Below are 21566 nucleotides of genomic sequence, written 5' to 3'. Positions count from 1 at the left end.
TCAATGTGTTTTTTTCTCCCTTTTATACATTTTTAATATCCATCACCATGCTAAGTGCTCAGAATGAATTTATGAAATGAACTACTTTAAGTTTGAAAAGAGAGACATGAGTGCAAAGTGGGCACCAGGGTGAGCATCATATAATCTATTGGAAGACAAGAATACACAGAGGTAAGAAATCTTATGAAAAGAGGCCTCAAACGTTTGGTCTTTTGCTTTGGAGTACAGCTATCATACAACCAAAAGTCTTGCTTGAATTGTTTAACCTTGCACTTTTTAGCAGAGTAATAGACCCTCACTTTTTTGTTGACTATCTTGGGAGCACACAATGGAGTAATATATGATTATTTAACTTTCAAATAACTTCATTGGACTCATTGTGGTTTCTCTCAAAGGCATACACAGCTACCAGAAATATAATATGGAACTTGTAGGAAAAAAAGGAGGACCCATCCATCTGTCAGCATAATATTTCACTTATCTGTTTCTCAACATATTTTTTGAGAACATCTGAATGGACAGATGGAATAGCAGCAGCATCACCCGCTATGGCAAAGACAGGCACTGAGCGTAGCTAAGTAAATTGTGCGATGTTGCATTTTTTACATCTCAGTGAAAAAGAGCAAAATATGAGTGAGAGAGAGAGAGGGGGGGAATAGCAAAAGAAATATAACGAACATTTTACTGGGCACTTCTGTAAACTTCATTAAATGCACTTCTGGTATGGGCCAGTACTGTAAGGAAAGACCTGAATGCACCTTGAATGACATGAAGTCAGAAAACCTGGCACTGTCACTTCTCTATGTCCAAATGGCTAGTGATCTTTGGCAATCCCAGTGCCCTCATGTGCCAAGATCCACAAAAATGATGGCATAACAACCTGCTCAAAACTGGCCTGAGGCATTGTTTCACTGTCTATTTACCTTGAAACAAGAGAAAATATTGGCAGTGTTATTATCAATTCCAGGGATGACCAAGCAGTAGCATAAACATGTATGTAAGCTGCTTGATTTAAAGTAACCTGCCCAACACCTGTTGATAATATGGACTGCAGTTGAGTTATCTGACCAAGAAAGAACCCATTTATTCCTGAATCTTTCGACACATAATTACCACCAAAATTAGCAGAAATTCTAAGAAAATAATATCCCTTTACTGACCAACAGAACTCCCAGTGAGAGGTACACATCAATCCCCCACTGAAAAACACACAAAACCTGAACTGGGCCAGCAGAGATATCTGAGCGAACCTTAATATCTGCCTCCAAAATCTATTCTGTCTGCCAGAATGAAATGCCACTGAAAGCAGGAGGCAAGAATTGCTGCTTGCCCAGTAGATAATCCTGCAGTCTCCTTGTTAATCAAATAGAATAGTGTGGCCATCTGGCACCAGCTGTGGCTGCTGCCAAGTGAGAACAGAAGATACATGCTAGGACAAAGACACAAAATATAACATTCAAGCATCCATTTAAAAACTAGCTGTTTCAGGAGCCCAAGGCAGTCATCCTTAAGCACCAGAGGATTTTGACTTAGGGCTTTTCTTCACTGCAACAGTTAGCTGCAGGGCCGCCCAGAGGCAGGGGGCAAGTGGGGCAATTTGCCCCAGGCCCCGGGCCCCGCAGGGGCCCCCACGAGAGTTTTTCCGGGGCCCTGGAGCGGGGTCCTTCACTTGCTCTTCTCACTTCACGAGAGTTTTTCCGGGGCCCCGGAGCTTTTTCCGCTCTGGGTCTTCAGCTGCAATTTGGTGGCAGGGGGTCCTTCCGCTCTGGGACCAGCCGCTGAATTGCCCTGAAGACCCGAGGCGGGGAGTCCTTCCAGCTGGGACCCGCCGCCGAAGACCCCAGGCCCCTTGAATCCTCTGGGCGGCCCTGGTTAGCTGAAGTTAGTACACTTGAGTTACTTCACTTGAGCTAGCCTAGCTTAAGTGCGAACAGAGTGAGAGTGACCACACTGTGAAACAACATTCTTGCTACACAAAGTGGTAGGAGTGAAGCCGAAAAAAATGCTGTAACTCCAGCTGCTGCATGCCCACTGCATTTCTAGCTAGTGCATCAACCTTAGCACGGGACAGGCTAGCTGGCTCAAGCTTAAAGCCCCACCTAATTCGAGCTAGAGATTTTTGTGGGTGGATGGGAGTTGGGTTATGGGGCAAACCTGGAGTTATAGCTCAAGCAGCAATGTAGTGAAGACAAGACCTTAAAGTAATACACTGTCTGCCATACCCGATTCATTCTCAAAGTAATCAAGACTGTCTTACTGTCCAAGTTGCCAGCTGGCCATCCCAGCCAGGCCCTGCATAAGGATGAAGAAAGCAGGGAAGAGGAAAAGTGGCTTCCTATATCAGAAATAGTTGCTATCCTCCCTCTCCCCCTACAGAAGTAGAGAAGGGAGACACTAGGTCCAGAGGAAATAGCAGCTGTCCGGGTGATCACAACAGCAGCACACACTTATGGGGCTCCCTACAGAGCTGACTCACTCTAGCCTCAGTCTCATCCCCTCATGTGAGGAACAGAGGGTTGCTTTCCCCTCCCCCGTCCAGCAGATACTCACCAGGCAGTGAAATAGGGCCTGAGACAGATTCCACTCAACCTGCTGGATTCAGAACTATTGCAGCTGCCCCTATGGACTGCAGGATCTGGAGCACAAAGTACCTGAGACTGGTGGATACCTCCAGGGCTGTGCTAGTGTAGCTGCAACCTGTCCCATTGGGAAGCTCCTAGAGTTACTGTGGCTCCCACTTCTGCTGCCACCACCCTCAGGGCCTCCATTAGGGAAGCACTGGCAGACCTAGGGCCTGAACTGGCTGGCTGGCTGAGGAGATCCAAGGGAATTCCTTGGGATTTGGTCCAAGTCAGCACCACCATGTCTACCTGCTGAAGCATAGGAAGGCATCCTGCATCAGAGGGCAGAAGTAGAATGACTTCTTCCCTCCAGCCAGGGTACGATGACCTTCATCCAGTATGGGGCAAAGAGAGAGGGAGATTCAGAAGGCAGGGAGGAGCTGGCCTACTGGAAGAAGGTGATGGGACATTGGCTGAAAACCTCCCCTTTCAGGCTAGCTGAAGCCCCAATGAGGCAGGATAGGCTTTCTGAGGAGACAGGAGGGAAACCTGGTTACTGTTGTGAGCCATACTGTAAATGTTTGTTTTAATGTTTAATTTTAATAAGGTAGCATTGTGTTTGGTTAGCGCATGTATTTGTTTTAGTTGCGCTGCCAGCGTGTTTGTCTTTTGGGATTAAAAGTGTAATTGGTTTGACTGTTTGCAGTTTGTTTAAAGTACAGTTAGATTTGAAAGTTTGTTCCATTTACATTTCAAGTGCTATGTATGGGTACATGAGGGCATGTGGGTATGTCTGTGAATGTAGGTTTTCACTGTGACTGTAGCGTAACTTTTCCCCTCCCATTCTTGCTGCAGTTGTGTGCGTGTGTGTTGTTGGTTTTTTTGCCCTTGTCTATCATTTATCCACCTGGTACTTGTATAGTTATTCCATATCTGAGGGAAAATTGCTGATTTTGTTCGGCCTTCGGCATACAGTCTCTACAAGATCTTTATTTCTTTTTATATTTAGTACAGTTCAGAACACTATGGCAGTAGTGACTGAAGATTCAAGGCAAAAAGACAGCTGAAGTTGTGTGGGCAATACGACGGGCTACATTTTCAAGTGTTATATGGGATTTTTAGTTGCAGGATTCCCATTGATTTTAACAGCTAAAATACTATTCAATATTTTGAAATTTTTCATGTTGCATATCCTTGAACTTCTATTTTTCATGACAAACACATTGAAAAGCAGGGCCTTGGATGTGGAGTTCATGCTAGAAAAAATTTGTATCATTAGAAGGATGAGAGTTCATTGAGGCAAATAGGTGAAATGAGATAGTGTGTGGTGTATGAGTTGGAAGAAAGAAGAACAATTTAATGAGGAAGAAGCCTCTCATGAACTATAAAAGGTATTAAATAGGCTACGTACAGAGGCAAATGGTTTTGGCTCACATTATGCGCAGCTGCGAGGTACATTATAGTACAAAAGGTCAGTGTGTGACTGTGGATCTTTGTGCAGTTTTATAATATAGAAAAAACAATGCAAAAGGGAAAAAAAACATTTCTCAGCAAGTGGAGTACAGCAAATTAATCAGACCTTCGCAAATGTTGTTGGGTAAAAGGTTTCCTACAACATACACCTCACTTATAAACAAAGTTATAGATCTTGATTGTTATATGCATATATGAAACTCATTTGCATTAAGGGCTAGTCTCATTATTTATTACTATAGCAAAAGGAAAGTGGGCTGTGTGGAGAATTTAAAATGTTATGGGAAGGAAGGAATGGAAACTACCAGTCATGATGGAAGATATTTTTGTAACAGACTCCTGGATGGATAGGGTATAAGATGTAGTAAGGCTGGGTTTATATTAATATTGAAAATTTGAAGGGATTTTAGAGACAGTCATCTAGGTCAGATACTGGGAAATTTGCTAAAAGCATGGCCATACTAGATCAGACTAATGGTCCATTTAGCCCACTATCCTATCTTTTGACAATAACCAATGTCAGATGCTTTAAAGAGAATGAAAAGTACAAGGCAATTATTAAGTGATCCATCCCCTGTCATCCAATCCCAGCATCTGGCTGTCAGAGGCTTAGCAACACCCAGAGTATGAGGTTGTGTCCTTGACCATGTTGGCTAATAGCCATTGATGGACTTATCATCCATGAACTTATTTAATTCTTTTTTAAACCCAGTTATAGTTTTGGCCTTCACAACATCCCCTGGCAGCAAGTTCCACAGGTGGACTGTGCGTTGTGTGAAGAAATACTTCCTTTCGTTTGATTTAAATCCACTGCCTATTAATTTCATTGGGTTGACCCCCTGGAAGAAAATCCAAAAGATCTTCTGAAACCGAAATCTCTGGTAGCTCAGAGTCCTTTACTGCAGTCATCTTCTTCAAAATACAAAAACCGGTAGATCTGAGACAAAAATTGTTTCACTGGAAAACTTGATTAAACTTTAATCTGAAACAAATTGCTTGCTTGCATGATTCATCTGGAGCAAAGTTTGTGTAGGGTGAAGAGAGGCACATCCAAACAAATAGATTTACGTGATGAATGGCAATGAGATAAAGCTGTGTTAATTACAAGGCAATCTCAGATGGATGAATTGAGATGGTGTTGGAGAATCAGATCAGAAACAAAAATATCTGGTGAGTTGGCATCCACTTCCAACTGGAGAGGAAAGCTCCTGATCGCATTGCATACATGGAATATGTGATTGCCTCAATACTGGAAACAGAAGTGTAAGATGACCACATCAATAACATAGAGTAGAAATCTGCAAAGTTTCTGTGGGAGATATGGTTTTGAAACTCAACTGGAGCACAAATTTTGCCATGATCTGGAAGCTGACAGTAACCAGGAAAAAGAGACTTATCATTTGAAGGAAACAACATTCTAAACTTTCCTTTACTCAGCCTAGCAACACAGAAGATAACGGGTGTGGGTGAAACCTGCTTTCACAAAGAAAATGTGGAGGTAGCAGTTATGATTCTGAGCAGAGGCAAATTAAGGCATAGGTGCTATAAGCCTGTACTTAAGGGGAAAGTTTAGCTATCCATCAAGTCAAATAAAATTAATTTCTGGATTGTTTTGCCCAGTGTATCAAAAATGTTTTTCACACATAACTGTTGTTTTTCCTTTCAACATAGCAGACAAAATTACGGATGTAACACCATTGTACTCCATGGAATTACACCAGGGATGAACTTGGTCTAAATTGTTTAAGTAAAAAGATACAACAACATACCATTACTCAATAAATATATTTTGGGAAAGGACCATGCAGTAATCTTATGTAATATTTTGAATATTGCTGAACTACCTAAATGTGTGATTTCTAACACAAAAATAAAAAAACAACAACAAAAGTGCAACTGAACTTTGTCAGCAGAACAAAATAACACCATAGTAATGGTAATGCTATGGTGTATTTACATACCCAACAAGAGAAAATGACAGTCTTATAGTTGTTTACCAGGGCTGTCAGGGATTCTCTTTATATTAAATACGTTTATTATTATTTTTAATAGAGACTCAAGGAACTGAAACAGAGGGAGTTTGCTCGAAATGTAGCTTCCAAGTCAAGAAAAGATGAAAGGAAACAAGAAAAGGCCCTCCAACGTTTGCACAAGTTAGCTGAACTGAGGAAAGAGGCAGCATGGTGAGTGAATAACTACTGAAATGGAAAAAGCACTGGAAAAATAACCCCCAAACTATTAGTTGGGGTTGTGGGACACATGACTGTTAAGATCCTGAGCCCAGAACAAGATGCACATATTTTTATGGCAAGCTCTAAGCTGTATGTATGCAGTAATTTGAGCTGGCACTATGTGAAGAAATAAATGTTTAACGTTACTTTTTTAGTGGAGCTAAAATGACATGTATTTTTAGTTAAAAATATGTTCCATATATATTTCATAAAGCCAGGCACAGTGTTGAAAGCATTAGTGAACTAGGTCAAGCATTTGAAGCTTGGCATTATTTTATTGATGAGGAAAGGATACACTCTATCTTTCCTGGATGTAACAAATCTGTGTGACTTAGAGTTTGAACTGCTCACCTGGGAATGCATCAGGAAATCTAGTTTAAAATTTTAATAGCTAGAGAAACTATATAAGGGAATACCTTAAAAGAAAATGTTCCTTTTCCTGAACCCATCAGGGTGCATAGTCTAACCATCACAATCACATCTCACCAGATGTATATTCTCTATTGAATCTGGAAATATATTTCTAGTTGATATTGATATTTCCTAGTCTGAAGTGACAGCCTTTTTACCAAAAAATTACATGCTTATGAAACAGACAACTCAGTGTAAAAGAATTTGAACCACTTTCAGTTTGCTCCAACATAGATCTAACAATCACAGAAAAAATTAGTTGGTGGTTAATCTGTAAATGGAATGTTTATTCAGATGTTGTCTATGGTGAGACCTGCATCTCACTCGGTGAACTGCCACATTATTCAATTGAATGTGAGGTCTATAGTTTTCTGTTAAAAATTGGTAACATCTGTATATTGCACGACATATTGAAACAAAGTCCATCTAAACAAGTGGGCCTGTCCTGGATGCAGGTAGGTGTGTATGGAATGAACAGTACAGTCATACAGTTTGTAATTTCTTTGAGGCAACATATATATATTAACGAGAAGTGGCAGGTTTTTTCACTACTGTATCCAGGCTTTGCAACCTTTAAACAACACACAGCTAAATCCTTCTCTTTAACTCCCCATGCTGTGTTAGTGATAATACAGAATGGCATAGCTATTAATGGTATACAGCGGATAGGATGAAAGACAATGGAGCATCTAGTGTATATACTGAGTTAAAATTGCTAGTTGGACTCCTGCGATAGTGTATGCATCTAGATATGGCTATAAATGCTTAAGAAGCACAATTCAGGAGTGTTACTTGCTACATCAGAAAAAAGGCAAACATATCTGTTAAAGTCTGACTATAATGTGAAAAGTGACTGTTTAAAATTACACTGAGATTCCATATTTATTCTATCTCAATGACTTGCATATTGAACTTGATTTGTTTACAAGCAAAAATTCTAACTACTAGCTTTATAAACTCACGTGATCTGAAAATTCTCTACAATTCATGTCCAGTAATATGAATTCTGCGATCAGAAATTAGCTTTTTATGTTTTTATTTATGGTACATAAGTCCAGCTTGCACATCCATACTGTATTGACTCTTTTTAATGCTAACATAGTAAGTACCTCATTTTGTCAGTATGCTAATATACATGTGTTGGAATAAAGACATATAGGTCCAAACTCCTTAACTGTGCCCAAAATATTTGCAAGTGCATACATGATGTGAGTACAAAAAACATGTTTTCTAGCAAAATTGGCATTTACATGTAAAATGGATGAACTTACAAACTTTACTGACAGAATTAAAGAAGATCATTGAAAATGTAGATGAAAAGGAACAGATATAGTTAAGAGGTTGATGTTATTTTTGCAGTTACTTTTCTGATAGATAGATAGATAGATAGATAGATAGATAGATAGATCTGTTGATTCCCATATATTGTTCTAAGTAACTGAGAGTAGGTTCAAAAGCAGCATTAAAATTAGTATAATTTCAACTAAATGAAAACCTTATTAAAATATTTAATTGACAAAATAGAATGCAATGTACATTTTAGGACTAGGAGAGTAAAGAATCTGATCTAGCCTTATGGATTAATACCACTGGCTCATGGTGCGGGTGATCCTGTGTGTCAGGAATAGAGCAGTGAGCTGCCAATTAATGTGTTTTTAAATTAGTATCCAAAACTACACCAAACACTTTTCATAAAAATAAATTGTGGAAAACCCAATTTTTTGTCTAAAACAGAACACTTTCGACCAGCCCTAACTCCTCTAATGTGTTCTACTTCAGGTGGGCTTTGAGGAATTTTCAAAATATTCAGCTAGTGCAGAAGCAAGGATCAGTCTGTGACGGGTTGGATCACAGAAACCCCCTTGGGAGCTGCCACCCAATGTGCCAAGACTACCCCTGCTTCTGTTTTCCCTGCCAGCTCAGGACTCCAGCACCCTGTCTTGCTGAGCCAGACACTCCCATCTGGCTCCAGACACAGACCCAGGGTCTGAATCACTTGTCCCAAAGCTGCAAGTTTACCTGAAAACAGCTCGCAGTAGCGTGCTTGTCTTTAGCACTCAGATGACCAACTCCCAATGGGGTCTAAACCCAGATAAATCCGTTTTACCCTGCATAAAGCTTATGCAGGGCAAACTCATAAATTGTTCGCCCTCTATAACACTGATAGAGAGATATGCACAGTTGTTTGCTCCCCCAGGTATTAATACATACTCTGAGTAAATTACTAAATAAAAAGTGATTTTATTAAATACAGACAGTAGGATTTAAGTGGTTCAAAGTAGTAACAGACAGAACAAAGTAAGTCACCAAGCAAAATAAAATAAAATGCGCAAATCTATGCCTAATCAAACTAAATACAGATAATCTCACCCTCAGAGATGTTTCAGTAAGTTTTTCTCAGACTGGACACCTTCCAGGCCTGGGCACAATTCTTTCCCCTGGTACAGCTCTTGTTGCAGCTCAGGTGGTAGCTAGGGGATTCTTCATGATGGCTTCTCCCCTTCTCTGTTCTCTTCCCCCCTTTATATATCTTTTGCATAAGGCGGGAACTCTTTGTCTCTCTGGGTTTCCACCCCCCTCACTGGAAAAGCACCAGGTTAAAGATGGATTCCAGTTCAGGTGACATGATCACATGTCACTGCAAGACTTCATTACTCACTTGCCAGCACACACATATACAGGAAGACTCACAGGTAAATACAGCAATCTGCAGACAATGGGAGTCATCAAGATTCCAAATCATCATTAATGGTCCACACTTTACACAATTACAATAGGCCCTCAGAGTTACATTTTATATTTCTAGTTTTAGATACAAGAGTGGTACATTTATACAAATCAGATGATCACATTCAGTAGATTATAAGCTTTGGAATGATACCTTACAAGAGACCTTTTGCATGAGGCATATCCCAGTTACTTACATTCACTTATTACCGTATTTTCTCTAAAACTATCTCAGTTACATTATATTGACTTATTATCAAGTTTTTTATAAAACCATATAGACTGCACAACGTCACACAGTCCTTCCCAGGAGGGCAGATTGACATGAACATGCAATCCCTATGTTCCATGCTCTCCAATGGCACACACTATTGAGTTCTGCCTGTAGTTCAGATATTAGTAACAATCTGTAAAGGCATATATAGTTTGGGATACAGTTAGTCTGCTGTGATGTCTTAGTTGTTAGTCTTAATTTGGCAGCTAGCCAGTCATTCTAAGATGAGTGCTCCCATCTCTGGAAACTGTTCCTCTGAAATGTCCATCAAATGCTGAATTTGGAAAACTTCAGGCAGTGGCACCAATTCAGATTTTTTTTGGAGGGAGGAAAAATTCTGATCCCTGCCACCTCTCTCCCAAGCAAGGCCCCTGCTCATTGCCTGCTCTCCCACAGGGACCCAGGCCTCCCTCAGCCAGTTGCCACCAGGAGTCAAGTTCTTGGCTGACTCCCCTGTGCTCCACTGTAGAAGAACAGACTCTCCATGCTCCACATCACAACGTCATTTGGCCAGGTTGCAACTCCATCTAGACAGAAGGGTGGCCAGGCCAAATTTGAATGGTCCAATCCCATGCACCAGGTTGCAAACACCACTCACTGACATATGGTCAAGTTGCTTCTCTGTCTGATTTAGTGTGGAACTACTGTTTAAAAGTGGTTGGGTCCTGGCCGCTCTACTCCTGGGCTTTGCAGCCTATGGAACTTAGAGCAAGTGCAAAACTCTTTGAGGAAGGGGGTTTGCCTCTTCGCCTTACCTTCCTAACTGTTGTCACTAAAGTTAAATCATATTGTAAAGCCACTTTTTAGTGAGGTTGGTAACAAACATATTTTTGGCTTTGTTTCCATTCTGTTTTTTGTCAAATGCTTTTTCTGTTTTGAGGGGCTGATGTTTATATGAAGGGTAAGACTGTGTCTGAATGTTGTGTTCTGGCTGTATGTAATAATTATTGTATTATTGTTCTTATAGGGGCTATGCAAGGTAGTAAATAAATATTTTTTTTTGCTAATATTAGCTAGGTTAGGCTAGTAAAAGAAGGCAAAACTTATTTCTGTGAAAGAGCTATTCTAAAGGTATTTTCAACCTATCTGAGTCAGGTAACACAGGAATTCTCTCAGGTGAAACCCCTTTTTTGTGAGATACCCACCCCAATTTCCAGCCAAAATAGATTAAACACAGATAGACATCCATGCTTCTGGATGATTACCTGTATTGAATCTGTGACGGTTTTCAGGTTTTTCCATCATTACTTCAAATATGTCAGTTTGATTTTTCACTTAAAAAAAAAATTGTGAAAGATAGGCCTTTACTGGCTGAGTTTCAAAAGTAGCATGACTTATGGTAATGCAGAAATTCCCAAATTGTGGTCTGTAGACTACTGGTGCTCTGTTGGCTCGTCTCCTTGCTTCTTGTTGAGTCAAACTGGACAGATGGGATGAGGAGACAAAATCAAGAACAAAAGTAGACAGTGTGATTATTTTTTTTCATCAAGGATAAATCACTTATTGCACTAGGGTCAGCTGAAAGTACATAAACACTAACCTAATTTTATTTTTTTGTATATAAGAATTTGGGAAGGTTTTCACAGTTATGTTTGTGATCGCAAATAGGAGGAGAGGTTGACTGGGTGGTCATATATGGATGGGGAGGCAGTCTCTGTGAGAGGGAGGTGATTTATGAGACATGCTCTGTCCTACTATATTCTGCAGTAGGAAGAAGTTTGAAAGCCCCTACTGTAATGTAGTCTTGTTTTGGAGCTATTGATTTAGAATAGTTAACCTGTTCCCCTAGAAATCTTTGTGGAAACAAATGTAACACAATGTTATGGAAATAACAGTACAATCGGAATGCAGTAACTCTGAACATCTAATTTCTTTGAAGTGTACTTATGGAAGGTTTTGTTTTGTTTTTTAGTGCTCCTGGGAGTGGTCCCATGTTCAAGTCCACTACAGTTACTGTGAGAGATAATTTCCATGAAATTCCACAAAGTACTATCATAGACTCTTCTAACAAACAACAAAATTTCAATTGTACATTAATGCACAATGCACAGAATGCAAAAGAAGTTACTTCTAGTGCTTTTTCTGCTTCTGAAAGCGCAAGTAATAACAAATCTGACACTCACAAACTTGGGGATCAAGTACAAGGAGCCCATGGACATAAAATAGGATTCTCTTTTGCTTTTCCTAAGAAAGCATCAGTGAAGTTGGAGTCCTCAGCTGCTGTTTTCTATGAATATAATGATGAAACATCTAGTGAACATGGATTTAGCAGAAGAAGTAGATTTGTTCCAGGAGCTTGTAATTTTCAGTTTCCATCAGCAACAGAAATAGTTTTGTGCTCTGAGGAGAAACAAAACTACATTCACCCACTGATGGAAAAAGGTACTGACACAGCAGAAGCTTCTGAAGTTCAGGAGTCAAAAGAACTATCCAATAAAGAGAATAATATAATACTAGATAATACAGTATTAGTTCCTGCTGATTCTCATTTGAAACAACCTGTGTCTTGTGATTTGGATGGCTATTGTGTTGATGTCAGTTCAACAACATTACGAGATCAATCATTGTCCACAGTTACCGTTAATAATCAGGTGCTACACGTAGAAAGTCACAGTTCTGAGAGGTTGGGAAAGAAATCCCCAGCTCTTGATATCACTGATGATTGCTTACCTTTGCAAGATATCACAGAGGAAAATGATAAATACATTAATAGTGAGTCATCCACAACTGAAGCAGAAATTAAAAAACTTGGGTCTGATGTACATATGTCATCAAATTCTGAAGGCGAGAGTACAGTCTTACAAAACAAACAAGAGACACATAAAAGACCTTGTGAACCATTTGTTCCTGTTCTGAGCAAACATGGATCGTCTGTTCTTCAGTGGCCCTCTGAAATGTTAATTTACACAAATACAGAACCATCCATTTCATATAGCTGTAATCCTTTATGTTTTGACTTCAAGACATCAAGAGCAAGTGACTGTATGGAGAAAACTAAACATCAGTCAAATGTAGCTCATTCTCATCACAAAACTGAGTCCAACCAGAGTCTTGTTTTAGATGACACAGGTAAATCTAAATGTGCTGATTACAAAACAGAAATTAATAAAAATGCGTGCGAGCAAGCAACATCACTTATAACAGATGTTTCGTTAGCTAAAAGCTGTGAACCTGCAACAAATCAAGATAAAATGTGCTTGGATGCCTCTTTCAGGACTGGAAAAACAGAAAAATACCACATTTCCAAAGGCCATATACGACAGGACACCATGATAGATGATAAACACAACAAAGTCTGGAACAAAGAAACTCACAAAAGATGGTTTCACACAAATAGGAAAAGGAAAAGAAGGAGAAAATTATGTCATCACCATCATGAGGAAACAGCAAAGGCAGATGCTGAAGTTTCTTCAACAGCTGAACAGGAAATTAATTATGTCAATGAAGAAAAACATCAGCACCTTCAGAATACTTCAGGGAAGTGCAGAGATGAAATTGGAAGCATATGGTTAGCTACAGAGCAGTTACAACAGTCATGTCAAAAACTTGGCATTGAAAACAGCGCTCACAAAAGAACCATGTCCACATCAACACACATACATGGTGACAAAGGCCCATGTGGGACTTGGAACACAAAAAATAGTGATGACCACTGCATTGGCTCTGAACCTCTGCACAGAAAGTACAAAGCAAACTCTCATAGGCAATCAAAACAACTGACTTTGAATTCGGGAAGACATAACTTAATGTATTCTAGAATATTATGTAGCTGTAGCCCAGATCATAAATGTTTGGAAAAATGTACAAGTCAAAGCCAGTCCATCAAGAGAGCCTACAACTTTCTGACTGATGAACCTGAAAGATCCCATCGAAAGCGAAGACAACATACATATTCTTGTTCATCAGATGAAAGTTCATGTAGACAAGAATTTTTATCAGAAGAGTATCTCAGGCAAACAAGTAATTTAGCTGCACATTGTAAGCCTAAAAGGAAAAGGAGGAGAAAAAGATCTAGAACCCATCACATATTTGTCAACCAAGAACCAAGAAGAAATGAAAACCATAGACCTTCCAGAGGCAATTCTACATTAAATATTTTGGGGGAACTGTTAACTCAAGAAAATATACAACAAACAAAAACTCAACCCATAAAAGATTATACAGAAAATGTGGTGCAAACAACACAGCTCGTAGAAAACAAGTTCACTCTACAATCTGATTGTTTACTTTTATCAGAAAGTAACAAGTCAACAGAGTGTTCAGCAGTGGAGAGCTCTCCAAGTACATTTTTGGATGACTTCACGCATTCCTCTGCTTCTGTTATTGAACATAGTATTCTGACAACTGCAACACCAGAGAACAAGCTAGAAGAAGAAAAGAAACATGAAAATGTAAGGGCTCATAAAAGTCAAGCTCCTTATAAAGTGCCCAGTATTGACAGAAATGTGGAACAAACTCCTCATAAATCATATCTATGCCAATATGAAGTAGCAGAGACCATACCACAAGAAAAAATAAATGATGCAACCAGTGAATGGCTGCGGTATAATTCAGGCACATTTAACAGCCCTCCACCTTTGTCATTCAAAGAAGCACATACAAATAGTCATACCTTTTTAACCACTGAACAGATACTTGCCCCATTTACGTTGCCTGATCAGACATTGATATTTCCCCCAGAAAACCATGGAAAATTCAAAGACTTGCAATTTGAGGCCTATCAGCAGCTCATGCAGCAAAACATGCTGGCGAACAAGGTGAAGTTTGCCTTTCCTCCCACTGTAATCCAACCTTCTAATTCTCCTCTGCAGCCTTTGCCCTTGCAGCAGCCATTATGCTCTACCTCTGTAACCACAATCCATCACACTGTTTTACAGCAGCATGCTGCCGCTGCTGCCGCTGCTAGTACATTTAAGGTTCTCCAGCCTCACCAACAGTTTCTTTCACAGGTCCCAACCCTATCAAGAACACCTTTACCTCATCTCGCAGTAGGACCTAGACTTTGTCCAGGAACCCACACAACTTTTGTTGCTCCACCACAATTGCCACTAATTCCAACTTCTGTCCTTCATCCGAGTCACCTGGCTTTCCCCCCATTACCTCATGCATTGTTTCCTTCGCTCCTTTCACCGCACCCAGCTGTCATTCCATTGCAGCCCCTCTTCTAGGTCAAGTTTCAACAATCAAAATGGAAAGAATTGTCTCCAAATGAACATACTGCTATATGTAAGCACTCATCAGTTTTGACAAATGGTTCTTTAAGTGACTGGGATAAACTGGTTAAAATGCCTCATTAATTTTGAATCATTTACTATAAGTGTAACAATGCAAATATGTATGTAAAGTTCAGCTCCATAATATAACTAAAGCACTGAATAGTCTGATACTAATATGAACTATAAATATATGAAAATCATGTCTTAGAATATGTATAATGTATATAAAATATATTTATAGTATTGTAATTTATGTTGTAAAGTATGCTCCTTTTGTTTTTTTAATCTTTGTGAACTTGCACCTATTTAATGTTTAGACAAAGCTGATGCACTGTTTTGTACTATGTTTCTTGAAACTGTAAATCTAGTGACAAACTATCTCTTGCAATAAATTTTTTGTTAACTATTTAAGTATATCAAAAATCATTCATTGTAAGCCTCGCAGATGATGGGTTTCAGCACTTGAATAACATAGCCTACCCCTGCTATGTTTGGATAATCAGCTTTCCTATCATTCAATGATTTATCACCAAGCTCAGAGGCTAACGCCTTAAGGGTAACTGTCTTACCGAGCCAGGGACAAAGGGTAATAGATCTATTTGTGTTAGCAGTTTGATGTCACTGAGACAAATTTTGTCTACTTGTAGTATGCGGACAAACTGCTGACTGTTTGAGACGCTCTCTTTTCTATTAAACCAAAACCAACTCTTTTAAAGTAACATAAATAACATGGGGGAAAAAGCAAGGACATTTGGAGTAAACTGCATTTAGCTTCTTCAGCATAAATAGCACTACATTTCCTGCCAGATGTCATCCACATCTGCACATATGCGTGATTGAAACCACCAAAGTTGTTTTGCCATTTTGCTTCTGCAAAACCCACATTTCTACATGGAAATGGTATAGCTGGTCATGCAACCTGCAGTGTGTGCAGGGGAGCAAGGGGGGGTGCCCTTTTTGTGAGTGCAATTTATTTTATGCCTAAAAATAGGCACATTTAAATGGTGATCAATTCAGAAAATTTAGCCAAATAATTACATTGTTCCCTTGGTGGACACATAGCTCATGTTTACCTCAGTGGGAGACAAACAAGCATATCAGAAGGGAGAATGTTGCCACTTGTGTATCATTTCATGTGATAAGTGGAAATGGCAAGGATATTTGGACGTATTTGAACTGAGGAAAGTTACAACCCTGACTAGGAATTTCCAATCTTTTAAGCGGTTGAATCAAACCCTTACTATCACATTAACAGTTTTGTCTGAATGTTTTCATGTTGTATGGTTCTAATAGCATTTTGTCAAATATATATATAAATTGGTCCTTCTGACATTCCTCTCTACTACCCCAACCCCCTTATTTAGGCTGATCTGATCCAACTCTCATATAAGTCAATGGGAAACTTTCTGTTGGCATTACTGGAGTTGGATTAGGTCCATAATGATGACACAGCCCTAAATGTATATGGCCCTAGCCCAGCGACACTTTTTCACATGACCAGTCCCATTCACTGTAAATGGGACTAGTCACGTGGATAAAGAGGAGGGTTTGCAAAATGACTCATAATGGTAGTAGCATACCCTCTTGTAATAAAATGTAAGGGATAATTTTGAAATTCATGTTGGCTTTCTTTCTTCATTTATATGATTATGATAAAATTAAATAAAAGTGAAGCTCAAGGAAAGATAATTTTTGAAGAATATATTAAATAATTAATACCAACTTCACTCTTAAGAGAGAGTAAAATGGTATAAATATATTGTTATATTTGCCATCTATAATACTAAAACTTACCTCTCCCAATAAAGCAAATTTTAATATCATATTACATTCAAAAGCCATTTCAATCACTTTCAAATACAATTTTAAAGCTCTGGGTACACATATTTTACTTGTTCCAACATCTTGCAGGTATAGTACCATTGTAAAGAGGAAAACTATGTTACTGTGCTAAAGGCTGGTACAAAGGAGCACTTTGATGGCCTGGTTTTCCAAGAGGCTGAGAGGTCACACATGGGTTTGTGGTAACAGGTGCTGCAGATGCTGAGCAACTTTGAAAATCTAACTAAAAGATTTGTTGTTTTTTTAGTTTTCATCCTTCCAGTTTGTGGTTTTATGCCTAATTTTGTTTAATCTGGTATATGAAAAGGCTAGCTTAACGGCTAATGTTTTTTATGTTATGTGTGTGAAACGTATTTTTCCTGCTTTAATGGTTTTAGACTAATTTCTGATTTAAGTAACAATTTATATTTAACACATTGTTTAGGAAAGGTTAGGGGCAAAATAGCAATTTTATAACATTACAATTAGAAAATAATAAGATACTGTGGAAAACAATTATGTACAGTTTTATTAACAAGTTTTATGTTGCAGCTAGTCAAAATTTCCCAAATTTCAAATTTTCAACAAACATTTTCATCTAAAAATCATTTTTTGTTTTAAAAAATCCCCCAAATTTGCTACAAATTTTTCTACTAGTTTTATTTTATACTTTGGATTTTACACTTTCACTGGAATTTAGCTTAAATGTATTGTCTATTAAGGAATTTAACAGTTTTAAGATATTGCAAAATTATATATTATATAGATTAACTGCATTACAATAGTGTATAAAGTTAACGGATATAAGTAAAATACCAATAACAAGAAGTACTGTAAGTACTCTTTATACATTAATACCCTAAGAACTAGCACTGTTTTGTATATGTGACTTCAAATATAGAAATACAGAAATGTTTTCTAATATCAACAACTGAATTTCAAATTGAAAAAGCTAAATTGAATTATTTAATAAATATTTTATGTGTGTTGCTATTGTATTACTAAATAATCTTTACTGGATACATAATCTAAGTGTAGTTCTGTATACTTGTAGAATGTATACTTGTATTTTCTGATTTTACTATCTCATTCTAAAGTTTGGAAATCTTTGCAAGTGCTGAATAATTGAAGACACTACGATTCCTAGATACACAACCTGCCAAGTTTCTTAAATCAAATTAATTTCTTTAGAATGTTCAAATCTAATCAGAAATGTTGCCTTTTAATGTTTTGCAGTTCCAACTCATATTGCCAACTTATATAATGATTGGAGTCTGATTCCAAGGTAAAGGAATAAAAATAAGTTACCATTCCTTTAAATCACCTGAGTTGTTGGAATTAATTTATCTTCAGATTGCAATGATAAACCTAAATTAGGTTATAGATTTTGTTAAATGGCTTCCCATTCCCAGAACAGCTACACAAAGAAATGATTGAAAAGTTAATATGTTCCACTGAGATGAGAAATGTGTTTTTTTCCTGTCCTTGGAAAGCAGCAATCTGTCCAGACCACGACCTTCCTGGAGGCATGCCATTTCTCAGGTAATATGCACCATAAAATAATGTTCTAAATAGGATTTTTCAAGCATTAAGAATCATAATCGTCTTGCATTGTTATAGGCATTTAAGACTAATTGTACACTTGCCTTTCTAAACTGTAAGTACACAGAACAGTTAAAATACTACAATACATACAGAAAGCAGAAGAATCCAGTTGTTCATTTTACTGAATTTAACCACAGATTATCCTAAATTTTAACTCTGCCTGAAAGGAATAAACTCACACGGGGTTTCTGTAGGAATGAGCAAAATGGTTTACAGATTGAGACATCTGATCCCCAGACAGTTGTAAAAAGCACACCTTTTAGAGCCTGATCGTGCACAAAGCTGAACAACTGTAAGCTGCCGAGCACCCAGAAATGTAAACTGAAGTCACTGGGAGTTGTGGACACATCACCGCACAGTCTTGTGTGCCTAGTCTATTAGAGCAGTGTTTCTCAAACTGGGGTCGCTGCTTGTGTAGGGAAAGCCCCTGGCAGGCCGGGCCGGTTTGTTCACCTGCCCCGTCCGCAGGTCCGGCTGATCACGGCTCCCACTGGCCGCAGTTCGCTGCTCCAGGCCAATGGGAGCTGCTGGAAGCAGTGCGGGCTGAGGGACTTACTGGCCGCCGCTTCCAGCAGCCCTCATTGGTCTGCAGCGGCAAACCACGGCCAGTGGGAGCCGCGATCGGCCAAACCTGCAGACAGGGCAGGTGAACAAACCAGCCCAGCCCGCCAGGGGCTTTCGCTACATAAGCAGCGACCCCAGTTTGAGAAACACTGTATTAGAGGAAGATGAATGCATTGTGTGCATGCTTAAAAGCTCTTCAGTTTAGAAAGCATAAAATTTAGGTTCACATCATTATATTGGCATTTCAGAGATAAAAGACAAAGGCTTAAAAGATAAAATTATACAAGGTCTCAACTATTGATGCTGCCCCAGCATTTGGAACATGGACTAATTTTATTCCAAACTTTCTTCACTCATCTCCATTCTTAAGGCCCTGGTTCAGCAAATTACTTAAATACATGCCTAACTTTGAGCACATTAATAGTCACATTGATTTCAATGGAAGTACTCATGTGCTTTAAGGTTGGCACATATGGTACTTAACTACTGAACTGGGGCCTATAGGAGATATCTACAAATTAGTATCCAGGAGAAATGCCAAAGTACATTTCTTTTCCTTTGTACATGCAATGGAGAAAGCAAGCAATCTTCAGCTGTTAAAATCCAGCATTTCCAGCACTGTCTTGTTTCTCTTTGCCAGTGTTTCTCAAACTGGGGTCGCTGCTTGTAAACAAACTGGCCCAGCCCGCCAGGGGCTTTCCCTACACAAGCAGCGACCCCAGTTTGAGAAACACTGCTCTTTGCATTCACATTTAACTCAATTTAACTCAAATTTAACTGAACATCAGAACCATTACATTTTAGGGTTTTAAATATGCTCATTCTACTGCTCAGTTACCTTCTCAATTTATCAGTATTGTAAAGAGAAGTTAAACAAATTGCCATAGTCCACGTCAGTGTACATCTTTGACTTTACTGCAAAATGTTAGATAACGTTACTTGGAACAATTTACCTTTCTTTTCTGCTGCCCTCATTTTTGACTCCAACTGTCCTAATTTTGAGACTCTTTTAGGGATTCATAATACTGGTAGTCCCACAACCGTGGGAGATTTCTCTCAAAGGAGCTCTCATACTCTTACAATGTGGAACGAAGCATCATTTATCATTCTTCTTTTTAGCTATTGGTATAGAGCTGAAATCATGCTACTAAAAAGTGGTTACTGTTGAAATATGAATATTCTATTAATTCCTGTATCAAAACTAGACTTTTTAAAATTATATTTCTTCTTCTTGGGAGAGTTTCTCATACAGAGTGCTGGTCCCAGCATCTATTTCCCATACATATTTCAGTTTAGTATATTGTGCTTGCTTTTATAAAACTGCATAGCTTCCCAAAATGCTACACTTTGCCTTCAGTACATTTTCTACAGTGTCTTTCCCCAATGTACATATTTTAACAATATGGTAATATTTATCTGATAGCGCCCTGTATTTAACGTATTGCTTTAAACATATGGGGCCAGCTCCTCGGCGGGCGGAGATCAGTGCAGCTCTGTTGGCTTCAGTGGAGCCACCCGGATTTGCTTGAGCTGAGGATTTGGATCACTGCATTTTATAAATCTCCTAAAACGTCCCAAATAAAAACGGAATCTAAGCAGTAAATCTGTAAAACCTACATTTCTAGAGGCTGCTTGTTTGTAATGAAGGCTTATAAACTTTAACCTGTTGGTTATTTTGTTCTAAAGTTCATGAGCTGTACAGAATATACTGATTTGCATTGCTGTGTATTGCTCAGTAATTGTACATATGCAAACTGTACCACTTCACATGTATATGCAATATGTTGTCTTATTGTAAAATGTTACCATGTTATTTTAACTCTTTTTTCTATTGAAATTAGAGATTTTTTTTATAAAATATAATATACAGTACTGTACAAATGTCACTAATTGTATAAATTACCATGACTTATTATATAATATGTACACAGAAATTTTGTAGATAATTTGGGTTTATTATATAATATGTACAGAGAAATTTTGTAGATAATTTTGGTTTAATGTTTACAGTAACTATATACTTAAATATTTTATTTATACTATTTCTTCTCTTTACTCCTTACTTTGAATATTTTATAAAGATTTGTTCATTTCCTTTCTTTGTCATTTAGTGACATCAAAGTTTCTTAGAATTTATATTTGCAAATAAAATCTAAGTCCTTCCCCATTTAATTGTAAAAATAAATATACCCACTGTACCAATTCAAAGACTTCTCATTTGAGTTTAAAGCTTTTACGTTTACAGAACCCAGATGGAGTTTTACTATTGACTTCTACAATGGAGTTGTACCATTAGCTTCAATGGGGATGGAATTTCAGCTGGGTGTTTAAAGAGGGCTCTTTATTTACTAACTCCACTAACATATTCACTGTTTTCAATTTAATTCCAATTTAATATGAAATAAAGAAGAGCACAACTCAGTAAAATGATTAGATACATTTCTACATTATTATTTTATCTCTGTTGGTGCAAAGAATGGATCTGGTGTTAATTGTCAAAATCCTTTTAATTTTTAATTTTTCTGCATTATACATCATTGTGGTTTCAAAAACAGATATAACCATTGTCTATCCTGAGTCACAAAGAGTTAAGTGCTTGTGCAGCTAATAAAATGCTGGGCTTTCTCTCCATCCCACTTGATTTCTGAGTCGTTACTGAGCATGACAAGATTCATACAGTATT

General features: G+C 38.2%; 1 protein-coding gene across 1 annotated transcript in view; it reads left to right on the top strand.

The window, feature by feature from the left end:
- The window catches only part of ZNF804A (zinc finger protein 804A), a 227152-nt gene extending 211853 nt beyond the window's left edge, over positions 1–15299 (top strand). The window contains exons 3-4 of the mRNA XM_054043301.1: positions 6087–6217; positions 11590–15299. Coding sequence (XP_053899276.1) covers positions 6087–6217; positions 11590–14845 — 3387 coding nt within the window. The 3' untranslated portion in view covers positions 14846–15299. The remainder of the gene's footprint in view (positions 1–6086; positions 6218–11589) is intronic.
- Positions 15300–21566: the final 6267 nt, after the last annotated feature.

This window comes from Malaclemys terrapin, chromosome 11 (genome assembly GCF_027887155.1).
Source record: "Malaclemys terrapin pileata isolate rMalTer1 chromosome 11, rMalTer1.hap1, whole genome shotgun sequence".
In the NCBI taxonomy this organism is placed as follows: Eukaryota; Metazoa; Chordata; order Testudines; family Emydidae; genus Malaclemys; species Malaclemys terrapin.
The sequence above is the reverse complement of the archived record's forward strand: the minus strand, read 5'-3'. Positions and strand labels throughout refer to the sequence as shown.